Source organism: Pseudorca crassidens, chromosome 6 (assembly GCF_039906515.1).
Source record: "Pseudorca crassidens isolate mPseCra1 chromosome 6, mPseCra1.hap1, whole genome shotgun sequence".
Classification (NCBI taxonomy): Eukaryota; Metazoa; Chordata; class Mammalia; order Artiodactyla; family Delphinidae; genus Pseudorca; species Pseudorca crassidens.
Genome location: NC_090301.1, coordinates 38,355,933 through 38,369,836, shown reverse-complemented (window position 1 = coordinate 38,369,836; position 13,904 = coordinate 38,355,933). Strand labels below are relative to the sequence as shown.

Genomic DNA, 13,904 nt, shown 5'->3' with positions numbered 1-13,904 from the left:
GAGCCTGTGCTCCGCAACAGGAGAGGCCACAACAGTGAGAGGCCCGCGTACCGAAAAAGAAAAAAAAAAAAAAAGAGTCTCTTGAACTAATACACAAAAAGATTAAGTGTTCCTTTGTTGTAAATTTTAATGAGAACATTTGTATGTGCAGATAACAGCTAACCTGGAAGAAGCTCAGCGCTGGTTTAACTGCAGACTCGATGGCCTACAACTTGAGCTGACCAAAAACCGGTTGCAGAGGGAAGACAGGTGGCGGGAAAAGGTGGAATATTCGGCTGTCTTAAGCAATTCTGGATTTGTTCCTACTCAGATTTCTAATTACACAAGTTCTCTCTTCATCCAGCTACTCTCCACTAATCTGTAGATTTCTTTTAACTACTGTTTGGAAAACCAATGAACTGAATTTCTTTCTTAAAAGTTCTACCTCTCCCAAGCTGTCTAGTTTAGAACCACCTATCTTGAAAAATGACATCCATAAAGACAAAATAGGTCCTCAGCTCTGCAGTTAGTTTCTAACAGTTTTGGGGTGTGTGTTCTTTCCAACAGGACCAAGATAAAAGGCACAACGGCGTATCCAATCAGTCTGCTCTACATCGATGGGAGAATAAACAGAATCTTAGACTTGTGCCCAAGAAGTGTCATTCTGAACTAAAGAGAAAGTGATGTCCTTGACAGAGGAGCTTCTTCACTTAGAACAGCTACATCACCCTGATTCCCTGAGCCCAGCAACTAGGGCTGGGCTGTTTCCAACGTCATCAGAACATGAAGTCTTTGATGTGGACTGAAGATTTTGGACCTGAGTTTATCCTTTTATGAACTCTTTGATATCAATATAGAACCACCCCATCTTTTTTGTCCCTTTCCCCCCAATAAATTTATATTAATGTGTTGTATGATAGGAGATGCTGTTGCATGATACTTGGCTATTGTTTTAAGTAAATTTTATCAAAAAGCATTTAATGAGGTACTGGATGATTTGGCAACTAAATGATATGATACTTTATTTCAGTGAAATGTCCTAACATCTAGTAGATAATCCCTGGAAATACGATCACCTGAAAAGTAGTAAAAACTCTCCCACTGTCTAGTAAACATACACCCTTCTATGCTGGGTAATTACTAGCACACCTTTTATAAGACCATATCTCTATTTGTATATAAGATATCTCAGAGGTTGTATTTGCAGCTTCCTTGGACATTTACAAAGAAGTTTATTCAACTCTGTTCCAGGAGATTATGCCTGACCAGTGTAGTTCTCCCTTACTATAGTAAGCAATAAATTCAGCTTTATCTTCTCATTTCAGATTAAGTAATCCAGATTTAAAGTATGTAAACAGCTGACATAATATCTGGCTTAATTGATGCTCAAGTAATGGTAGCTGCTGGTAATAGTATTAGGACCTAAATCAAGTGAGCAATTATAAAATTAGAATATCAAATATAAGACTCTCAGAGGTTGATGAGCCCACCACTCAATATCTGATATAAAAAAAAACACAGCTGGGGACTTCCCTGGTGGCGCAGTGTTTAAGAATCCACCTGCCAATGCAGGGGACATGGGTTCAATCCCTGGTCCAGGAATATCCCACATGCCGCAGAGCAACTAAGCCCATGTGCCACAACTACTGAAGCCTGTGCTCTAGGGCCTGCGTGCTGCAACTACTGAGCCCGCATGCTGCAACTACTGAAGCCCACGCGCCTAGAGCCCATGCTCCGCAACAAGAGAAGCCACCACAATGAGAAGCCCACGCACTGCAACAAAGAGTAGCCCTGCTCTCCGCAACCAGAGAAAGCCCACACGCAGCAACGAATACCCAATGCAGCCCAAAATAAATAAATATAATAAAATAGAACAAAATACTAAAAAATAAAAAAACACAGCTGAATTTATTGCTTACTGTGGTAGGGGAGAGATAAGTTAGTCAGACAGTGGCCTCCCTGATCAGAGCAAACTGCTGACCTTATATAGGGTTTTGAGGAAGCATGGAGTTCAAGCACTGGAAGAGTTTCAGAGGTTTAAGTAGGTTGACATCATCTGTAGATGTGTAGTACTTGAGTGAGACTATTGTTGATTAGACATTCGGAGGCAAGTTTCCTGGAGGGCGTCCATTTCTGTGTCTGACTTTCAAGAGTGAGGGACCCACTGATTGGCAGGCTGGTAAAAGCCTCCTTAGGTTGTCTAACTCCTATAGTATTTATCCCTTTGGAGGTAAGGAGGTATTGTCAATTTGATGGTATGGGGGAGTCAGAATCTTGAAACAGCCTAACTAAGAGCCCTATAGAACAATTAACCTTGGTCCTGGGGTGGCACTGAAAACCTTGGTCCTGAATTATGCATAGTAACAAAGATCCCAATTGCTGCACAGGAGAGATGATCAATCTTAATGGGATGCAAATGAGTGTTGTCGCGACAGTCACATGCCAAGAATATTAATGTCCTCATCCAGAACAAGAGGAGAATTATAGAGTTAGATTGGTGATCAATTCTAGTCAAGATTATAGTTAAAACTGCCTGTTTAGTGTGATGATTTGTTAAAGTATTTCTATGATACTTTAGAAGTGTTTCTATAGTACGTTTAGAGTGTCTATCATATATACTAGCTTCTATTGTGACCCTCTTTCATTTGAAATAACAAAAAAACAGACAAAATATGAAACAATGGTTTTTAAGAGACTGGACATCAAGCAACAAAGCACTCTCATCCCTGAGAGAAAGGGAACAAGTGAGGTGAGCCCTATTGTTGCCTCAACTTACAGCCTTGAGGGGGTTCAGGCTATGATGCAAGGAGTGGAAATTAGGATGGGTTCCCTGGGTTAAGGAACGAGAATTGAAAGTCCAGGGAGACACAGGCTGCAAGCGTTCCAGGACAGAGTATGGGAGAGGAGAGAGCTGCACAGAGGGAGCATCTCAGAGACGTCCACAAGGTCCTCTCTGAGTATTGAGCTGAGTACTGGTTAGCACATGCCTTTGAGGAATCTACCTAAGGCTGGAGAAAAAACCATCCAAAAGGGTTAGAAGTGACGGCGCCCAGCATGCAGGTGCACGCACATGTACGCGCACGCACACGCACACACACACACAGTACCAGTTCTCACCAGCCAGTATTGGAAACCTTGTGACTTACGGGCACTGGGTAGTATACAACAGGGCCTTGCCTCAGTAGTAGCGAATAGTGAGCCCTGGAGTCAACACAGCTCTGCTCCGAACACATCTTAACAGCATGGCTCCAAATGACCCACTTCCAAGTAACTGTGTTCCAAAACAGAGCTTAAGAATATTTGGAAAAATACAAAAAAATGGTACCCATCAAGGTAGAATCACGATTTCTGGCAAAATTATCAGGCATGCAAAGAAGCAGGAACATAATGAGAAAATCAAAATTGACCCAGAACTAACACAAACATTAGAGTTGACAGACAAGGACATTAAAACAATTATTGTAACTATTCTGTATACTCAAAGAATATTATACCAGTAGATGGTAATATGAGAAAAAGAAAGTGGCAATAGTTTATAATTATTTAGTTAACTAGTAGGAAAATGATGAGTGATTTCCTTTAGCAATAGAGATTTACTGCATGTGGTAACATCAGATTTAAAGGTGAGCCTAACACAAGATCTGAAGATGCTTTGACTAATTTCTTGAAGACTGTCATTGTTCTGAAGCAAGGAGACTAAGCCATGGCTTCTACTGATTTAAGGGACAGGCAGTGCCATGTTTTTAACACCCCTAGAGCACGGCCTACCCTTTTCATGTCAGTACAAAAAGAGATTTATGAAAATCTAGGAAGAATCAATCTGAACTCTAATTGACTTTGTTCCAGTTAGCCTGTCTGTAAAGTCTTTTACCCTTGGGGATTCTGAGACCATAACTATTTCTTTGGTAATTTTTTGATCAGCTTTATTGAGGTATAACTGACATTAAATTATAAGATATTTAAAGTATACATTGTAATAATTTGATATTCACTGTGAAAGATTCTTCTCATCTTGCTAATTAACACATCCATCACCTCACATCTTTTAAAAAAAAAACTTTGGTGAGAGCACTTAATTTCTACTCTGTTAGTAAATTTTAGTTATACAAGACAGTATTTTCAACCACAATCATCATGTTATACATTATCTTATAACTGAAAGTTTGCACCCTTTTCCCAACTGCTTCCTATTTCCTCTACCTCCCAACCCCTGGAAATCACTTTTCTAATCTCTGTTTCTATGAGTTTGACCTTTTTTGGGGGGATTCCACATGTAAGTATCTTTGGTAATTCCTTGAGTCATTTCTTTAGGCTAGTGTAGGTATTCTAATGTCACATCCGCTATAATCTGGTAATATGAAAGGGCTGCAGTATATTTTCTCTGGAAGTAGATCCTGCCTATTAAATCTGTAGGTGCCACAAAGAATAAAGGAATATTTCTCCAACAGAGATCCCAAAGTATCAGATACGGGTTGAGACTTATTGTAAATTCTCAGTTTTTAGAGTGGTTCTAGTAGACCAAATCAAATACAGTTTATTTCTTCTCAAGCTTCTATGATTACTATACATGTTCAAATTCTTCATCATCTTTTATCATGTCAGTCATTTTTACATTAAGACAAAATTCTTCTCTCTCTCTCTCACTCTCACTGTAAGTCATTTTGCTTTTTAGACAACTTCAAAACTCCTCTGAGGATCTGATGTTCCAGAGTAGCAGGATTAAGGGTAGAGATCACTAATATCCATAAGAATGCTATATTGTTCCACTTGGGAGTTTAGAGAAAGGACGAGGAACTGTTGTGGACTCAGGTCTCCCTCAGAGCGGCCATGATGAGACAGATTTTGGACTGTCCTTCAGCTTCTTAGCCAGTATTGAACCATTGTTATTTCAGTGCTCCTTTCACTTGCACTGTTCTCCTGGCTTCTTTACCTACAGGCTTCCAATTCTTAACAGAAGACCTTTTGGTCTAGTTTTTATCTCAGGGGTCAATTTTATCTACAGAGCCATAGTTTGTTTACTCTCTAAGCCTCTCTAAAAACATCTGGCCACGTATTATATATTTTCTAAAAATAGTTTCACATTTCAATTTTTCTTCTTAATAAGTTCCCTAGTTTCTATTCGAGCCTGTTAACAAAAAGGGAGGACTAGTCCTCCTTTACTTCAGCTGTGGGGTCTACCCCAGAATACTTTCGAAAAAAGAGGAGATTTTCTAAGAAATTTGACTATTTGATAATATTTGACATCTCTCCTCTCAAGAGTGTTTATTCTGCGCTTTTGTCCCTGGTGATCTCTCACTTCATTGAGCGAGGTGGCTCTGTGGTGGTACCACACTATGATATTTTCTCCACCTTGGATTTCCTTGGGCAATAGGGACTCTGTAAACCATTTGCTAATGTAATCCCTTTTCTAAATGGTCAGAAACGATGAACAATATATAGAAGACTAAAACAGACTGGAATATTTCCTGATTACCAACCCCAGCAGAGTGTTTTTCTTTTCTTATATAGTTCTAATAAGAGATCAGGATTGAGTCTCATTGGAAGGATTGGTTCAACGCCACCCTCAACCAATCACTGTGACTTGAAAGATGAATTATCTACTGACTGGTTAGATCTCTATGTGAGATGTGTCTATCTCTGCAACTGAGGGTGGTCCCCAAAGGAAATCTAAGTGATATTTCCAGAAGAAAGGGGAAATGGAGGTGGACCAGATCAAAACCACAGATGTCAAAAGTTTGTAAGTGGAGAAAATACACCAAGGTCACTAGTGAACTTCATTTACACTGCAGCCAGAGAGCTTTGAGTAGCGGATAGGGTCCTCATACTGACACTCGTTTTCCTCTAGAGCACTAATGGACAGCCACGAGCTGTCAAGTTCTTCCTGAAGCTTTTAAAACTATTTCGTTAGTAACCTATGTATAGGGGCTTTCAGGTAACTAAAGACGTGGCGGCTACTTAGCTGTCTGCCTCCTAATATTCCCTCCACAAGCAATATGAAACAAGAAAGAAAAAGTAAATTCTACACAAAACCATACTCTATATAACTCGAAGGCAGATAATGTCAAATCTTCAAAATAATTAAGTAAAATGAGGAGGCTCTGTGGCAGACAAAGGTAGACCAAAATAACTGCAGTGAAGACAGAAAAAGGAAACTAGGGAAGGAGTCTGAGGTAGATCTGGAACTGCCACCACAAAGACTAAATGCACCCTAAATCTAGACATACTAAAAAGTGTCCAGGCAGATCAGAGCATGAACTACAGGAAAGGAACTTCAAAGTACATACATGATTTAAAAGGTACAGGCATGATTTAAGGGGGCAGTCATCAAAATGCATAGATTCTGGAGGAGTAAAAAAGGCAAAAGGGAGAAGCCCTCTTTTGAAATTGTTAAGGGGAAAGAGAAAAAAGGAAAATTTTAGGGCCAGTAAGAAAAAAGAGAAGCATAAAATACCATACCTGTGAACAAGAGGAAAGTTAAGTCCGTACAGAGCTACTGCAGAAAGTCAGGAAGTGAAATTCCCTACATTTCAACTGAGGAAAATTTCCCATAAGCATTCGTGAAGGAGGACACAAAAAGTGAACATTCCAAACAAATGTATTTCAGACAAACTTTTGAGGACACGATAAACCACTGGGAAACAAATTCAAAAACTGAGACCAGAAATGGACAAAAATCAGAAGTAAAAGGAGAGTTGTTTAAACTCAGGAAAGAAATGGAAGAAAAAGACAAATTGTCTCAGAAATGAGGAATAAGTTACAGGATGCTCAAGGGAGAACAGATTCAGATGAAAATAACAGTCATTGAAGAAAGGCAGGAAAACAACCAAGAAAATGAAAATTGTATAAAGAAGTTCAGAGAAAATGTAAATGGAATGGAAAATAGGCAAAGAAGGAATAATAATCGTGTTATTGGAGGCCCTGAGGAAGAAAAAACAGTAGAATAGAAGAAATATTTTAACCTACATCCCAAGCACACTTTCCAAAAATAGAAAAAATAAATGTATATCTGAATCTACATTAATAAGGATGCTGCGGGTACCCTGGGAAAACTGATCAACTTTGAGACATATTCTAATAAAACTATTAGATTTCAAAGACAAAATGTTATCAAAGTCTACAGGCAAAAAGATCAAATAACTTAAAAGGCAAAAGAAACTGGCAATAGACATTTAAAAACAAACACACCAAGCAAAGCAACAGTGCAGCAGTGTGGTAGGCAGAATTCTAAGGCCCTGAGATTTTCTACACTCCGATATGCATGCCTACACCATCCCTGGGACTGTGAAAATGGTGATTTTACTCATGATTCAATTATATGTTACAATTGACTTTAAGAAAGTTCTGGTCTAATCACGTGAGTCTTTTAAAAACTGTTTTCCCCACCTGGTTACAAAAGGGGAAGTCAGAGATTTGAAGCACAAGATTTCACGTGCCCTTTCTGGCTTGAAGATGGAGAAGGCCACATGGCAAAGAATGCAGGTGTCCTCTAGGAGCTGAGAGCAGCCCCTGGCTGAAAATCAGCAAGGAAATGTTGACCTCACTCCTAAAACTGCAAAAAAAACTGAATTCTGCCAACAACCAGGTTGAGCTTCAAAGCAAATTCTTCCCTAGACGTCCAGAGAGAAGCACAGCCTTGCTGATACCTTGCTTTCAGCCTGTGAAACCCTGAGTGAGACTCTAGCCTCGCTGTGTCTGTATTCCTGATGCACAGAAACTATGAAATAATGAGTGTGTATTATTTTAAGGGTTTAAGGTAGCAGCAATAAAAAGTTAATACAAGTAGCGTTTTTTTAAAACTCTAAGAATGTGTTAAAAAAAAAAAAACTCAAAGAATGTGTGTGAACCAAGGATCCAGCAACACTGTCCTTCAAATAGCAAGACTAAGAAAATTGGTTAGAAACATATAAAAACTTAGAGAATTCTGTACCCATCAGCCCTTCTTAAGAAATTTGCAAGAGCAGAGGTCAGCAAACTTTTTCTGTAACGGGCCTGATGGTAGATATTATGGGCTTTGAGGGTCATATATGGTTTCTGTCACTCATTATTCTTTGGTTTGTGTGTGTGTTTTATACAACCCTTTAAAAATAAGAAGAAAAATTCTTAGCTCATAAACCATATAAAAATGGGCTATGGGCCATATTTGGCCTGTGGGCCTTATTTGCACAACCTCTGTATTAAGGATGAGCCTCATCCAACCAAGTGATAACTGGGAAAATTTCAGGCAAAGGACTGATGGTGTGAGCATTTAAAAATATATAAAGCAGGGCTTCCCTGGTGACGCAGTGGTTGAGAGTCCGCCTGCTGATGCAGGGGACACGGGTTTGTGCCCCGGTCCGGGAAGATCCCACATGCCGCGGAGCGGCTGGGCCCGTGCGTCCGGAGCCTGTGCTCTGCAACGGGAGAGGCCACAACACTGAGAGGCCTGTGTACCACCAAAAATATATATATATATATATATATATAAAGCAATATATGAAGCAAAGTTCAGAATAACAATGGAAAACTGATGTACAAATGTTGCACATTATGACAAAGCAGAAATGCAACTACAAAAAATGGCAAAAAGAAGAAGGAAATACAAAAATAGAATAATACTATTGCTATGTAGGCCACAGGAGGGCATTAAAGGATAAACAAAAACTTGATAAACCAGATAGCCAAAGGTTAAATAAGGAAACTGGACTAACAGCTTTTTAAAAAGTACAAGCAAGGGAGGCAGTTCAAGACGATGATGTAAGAAGATTCTGGACCCACCTCCTCCTACGGACACACTGAATCTACAGCTATATATGGGACAATTTCCTCTGAAAACTAGCTGAGCATCTCCTTTACATGGGGAAAATGAGCAAAAGGCCACATCAAAGCGGTAGGAGAGGCTGAGATCCAATTTCATCACAAACCCCATCCCTGGCATGGCAACCCACAATCAGGAGGAAACTTATAAACCCAGAGCTGCTCCCTGAGGAGTGACGGGTTTGTACCCCAAAAAAGGCACCTCAACTTTTAAGATTTGCACATGAGAGACAAGCCTCCAAAACATCTGGCTTTGAAATCCAACAGGGCTCATGTCCATGAGACCCAAAGGGCCGCAGCAATCTGAGAAATGGCCCTTGAAGGGCTTGCATGAACTCACTCACCACAGGGCCCAGCACAGAAGCAGCCATTTGAAAAGCACTTCAACTTTACAAGAGATTCAACTGCCAATCTTAAAGCATCCACCAGAAGGTGGGATGTGCTGCAATACTCTCCAGGGACGGAGGATGGTGGGCACCATTTGCACACTCTCCCTCTGCATTGCTAAAGCCAGTGGGTGCCTTTTTTTCTCACCCCTTGGCAGGTGTCATCTCTACCCTCCAACCAGGGAGTGCCATCTTCACTAAAACTTTAATTTTGCTAAATCTAGAGGTACCATCTTTTCTCTCCACTCTAGACCTTTGTTTTCTTTTCGCTCTCTCTCTCTCCACTGTGCTCCAGTGTCAGTATCTCCCAGAGGGGAGGTTTTATATGCATCTGGTGCCTGGTTTTTGTGGGTGCCGCCCACAGGATGCCCCTTGATCACTTTGCTCTGGAGGCCTGGGGGCTTACACTCCTGGGTGCCAGAGGACTGTAACAATCAGAGACAGTTCTTGGCAGACTACTACCCCCAGGGCACTGCAAAGATAGGCTACTGAAACATACTCACAGTGTTTCTGAGAAAGAGGCCTATTTGCTCGTCCAGGAGCTCTGACCTGAGCAGCAGGCTTTACTGGTCTGGCACATTTCTAGGAGGTGATCTTGGGTAAGAGAGGCTGGTGGGCACAATCTTTGTGCTCTCCCCCTGCTTCACTCCAGCTTGCTGGTATATTCCAGAAAGGAGCTTATACCCTTGTTTGGTGCCCCAATTTTTGCAGCTGCCACCAGGGAACACCTCTACATTTTCTGGCTCTGGTGGCTTATACTATGGGTCCCACAGAACTATAGCCAGGAGAAAGAATTCTTAAACTGCTACCACCCTTAGCAAGAGGCAAGGAGCTTAAACTGCTACCACCCACAGCAAGAGGCAAGGAGCTCAGGAGAGCCAGGAGCTCATTCTTCTTATGAAAGAGGCCTAAAAGTTTAGCATCACTGATGCAGCATAGGGGCAAGGCTTCTAATTAAAAACACACCAAGGGCTGACTGTAAACCTTTCTAGAGACTGCAGAGGGCAGGCACTACCTTCATGCTCTCTCTCCAGAGCATGTACTGGCACTCCAGAATGCCAGTATTGCTCGGGCAGGAGCTCTTACACATGTCTAGTGCCCCAGTTTTTACCTCTGGTGCCCTGGTATCTGTGGCTGCCACCCAGGAAACATCCCTTTATCACCTGGCTCTGGTAGCCACAGGGGCTCACATTCCTGGGTTCCACAGGACTGTAACAATAGAAGAGAGAATTCTTGGCAGACTGCCACCCCCAGGGCACTGCACAGACAGAAGACTGAAACACACCCTTGGTCTTTCTGTGAAAGAGGTATTTACTTGTCCTGGAGCTTTGGCCTAAGGGACAGGATTCAGGTATAGCATGCATTAAGAGGCACGTGGAGGTGCTCTCAAGAAATATGGGCAAGAGGACACCATCTACACTCTCTCCCTCTGCCTCACCCCCAGAAAAGGAACTTATACACTCCTCTGGAGCCTTGATTTTTGCAGCTGTTGCCCAGGGGCACCTCCAGATCACCTGGCTCTAGGGGCCAGCAGGACTTATGCTTGCAGTTCCACAGGACTGTATATATTTGCATGCTTTAAAAGCTGCTGCCTGAAGGTCTGGCTTCTAGATCTGCCTGAATCAAGGTGCTGACTGAAATACCCCTCTTTGGAACACTGACAGGTCTTGGCACACCCTCAACTACTGGGAACTATTAAAAATAAAATAGGCCGTGTGGACAGTCACAAAGGATTGAGAGACAACAAAGAGCTGGGGCAGGGCTGAATGATAATGTTCATCTCCTACACAAGGTCACTCCTTCAAGACTGAGAGAGGTAGTTGTTTCGTCTACTATATAGAAACCAACAAAGAGTCATGTAAAATGAAGAAATTGAGGAATGTGTTCCAAATAAAGGAAGAAGATAAAACCTATGAAACAGAGATAAGTAATTTAGCTGATAAAGAGTTCAATAATGGTCATAAAAATGCTCACCAAACTGGGGAGAACAATGGATGAACCTAGTGAGAACTTTAATAAAGAGAGGAAAAATATAAGAAAGTACCAAATAGAAGTCACAGAACTGAAGAACACAGTACCAGAACTGAAAAATATCCTAAAGGGGTTCAACAGCAGAGTAGATGAAGCAGAAGAAAGGATCAGTCAACTCAAAGGCCAGGCAGTGGAACTCACCTAATCAGAGCAGCAAAAAGAAAAAGAATGAAAAAAAGTTAAGATAGCCTAAGCGACTTATGGGACATCAAGCATATTAACATTCACATTAAAGGGGTCCCAGAAGGAGAAGAGAAAAAAGGGCAGGAAAATTATTTGCAGAAATAATGGCTTAAAACTTCCCTAACATGGGGAAGGAAATAGATATCCAGATCCAGAAAGCCTAGGGAGTTCCAAAAAAGATGAACCCAAAGAGATCCACACTGAAACACATTACAATTAAAATTTCAAAAGTGAAAGACAATGAAAAAATCTTAAAAACAGCAAGAGAAAAACAGTTTGTTACATACAAGGGAACCCTCCCATAAGACTCTGAACAGATTTTTCAGCAGAAACTTCACAGGCTAGAAGGTAGTAACACAATATATTTAAAGTGCTAAAAGAAAAAAAATGTTCCAACCAAGAATACTCAACCTGGAAAAATTATTATTCAGAATTGAAGGAGAGATGAAGAGTTTTCCAAGCAAGCAAAAACTAAAGGAATCCATTACCATGAAGCCAACCTTAAAAGAAATGCTTACTGACAATAAATCTTTGAAAGTATTTGCCAGTCAAAAAAAGAAAAAAAAAAAGAAAGAAATGTTAAAGGGATTTCTTTAAGCTGAAAAGGAAGGGCACCAATTAGTAACAGAAAAACATATAAAAGTATAAATATCACTGGTAAATGTAGTGGATCATTCACTTATAAAACTAAAAAGGAAAAAGTAGTAAAAATAACTATAATTAGTTAAGGGATACATAAGATTAAAAGATGTAAAATGTGACATCAAAAATATAAAACTTTGGGGGTGCATAAAAAGGTAGAACTTCAAAATATGTTCAAACTTGTTTTCAACTTATTGACTGTTACAAGTTGTTATATATAAGCCTCATGGTAGCCACAAAGCAAAAACCTATGGTAGATACACAAAAGATAATGAGAAAGGAATCTAATTATACCAATAAAGGAAGTCACCAATCCACAAAGGAAGAGATCAAGAGAAGAAAGGAACAGAGAAGAAGTATAAAACAGCCAGAAAACAATTAACAAAATGGTAATAAATACATATCTATCAATAATTACTTTAAATGTAAATGAACTAAATTTTCCAATCAAAAGACAAAGAGTGGCTAAATGGATTAAAAAAGACACAAAAACTAAGACCCAACTATGCTGCTCACAAGACACTCCATCTGTAAGAACACAGACTGAAAGTGAAGGGATAAAAAAAGATATTCCATGCAACAGAAATGAAAAGAAAGCTGAGTTACCTATACTTATATCAGACAAAATATTATAGTCTTTAAAACAAAGACTGTAATAAGAGACAAAGAAGGAGATAATGATAAAGGGGTCAGTCCAGCAAAAGGATATACCAGGTATAAATATTTACATTCCCAACATAACAGCCACCTAAATATATATAGCAAATATTAACAGACTAAAAAGAAGGAGAAATAGACAGCAATACAATAATAGTAGGGGACTATAATACTTCACCTACATCAATGTATAGATCATCCAGACAGAAAAATAAATAAGGAAACATAGACCTTAAATGACACATTAGATCAAATAGACTTAACAGATACACACAAAACATTCCATCCAAAAGCAGCAGAATACACCTTCTTCTCAAGTGCACTTGGAATACTCTCTAGGATAGATCATATGTTAGGCCACAAAACAAGTCTTAATAAATTTAAGAAGACTGAAATCATATCAAGCATCTTTTCTAAAAACAGTGGTACAAAAGTAGAAATTACTTACAAGAAGAAAACTGGAAAACTCACATATATGTGGAGAATAAACAACATGCTACAGAACAACCAGTGGGTCAAAGAAGGAATCACAAGAGAAATAAAAACTACCTAAGACAAATGAAAATTGGAATAAGACACACCAAAATTTATGGAATACAGCAAAAGCAGTTCTAAGAAGGAAGTTTATAGAAATAAACACCTACCTCAAGACATGAGAAAAATCACAAATAAAAAACCTAACACTACACCTCGAGGAATTAGGAAAAGTAAAAAATGAAGCCCAAGTTAGTAGAAGGAAAGAAATAAAGAACAGAGCAGAAATGAATGAAATAGAGACTAAAAAGATAGCATAAAAGATTAATGAAACTAAGAGATGCTTCTTTGAAAAGATAAACAAAACTGACAAATTTTAAGCTAGACCCACCAAGAAAAAAAGAGATACCACAGAAATACAAAAGATCATAACAGACTACTATGAAGAATTACACACCAAGAAATTTGACAACCTAGAATAAATTCTTAGAAATATACAACCCTTGATACTGAATCATGAAAAACAGAACATCTGAATATACTGAAGACTAATAAGGAGATTGAATCAGTAATCAAAACCCTCCCAACAAAATAAAGTCCAGGACCAGATGGCCTCACTGGTGAATTCTACCAAACATTCAAAGAATAATTAATACCAATCCTTGTCAAACTCTCCCAAAAATTATAAGAGGAAGGCACACTTCCAAAACTCATTTTATGAGTCAAGCATTACCCTGATACCAAACTAGACAAGGATAC

General features: G+C 39.5%; 2 protein-coding genes across 3 annotated transcripts in view; one reads left to right on the top strand and one right to left on the bottom strand.

Moving 5' to 3' along the window:
- The window catches only part of CCDC150 (coiled-coil domain containing 150), a 92,703-nt gene extending 91,745 nt beyond the window's left edge, over nt 1-958 (top strand). The window contains 2 exon segments of the mRNA XM_067741143.1: nt 152-262; nt 547-958. Coding sequence (XP_067597244.1) covers nt 152-262; nt 547-663 — 228 coding nt within the window. The 3' untranslated portion in view covers nt 664-958.
- Nucleotides 1-13,904, bottom strand: part of GTF3C3 (general transcription factor IIIC subunit 3) — an 86,332-nt gene that overhangs the window by 22,215 nt on the left and 50,213 nt on the right. The gene's annotated exons all lie outside the window — the stretch shown is intronic.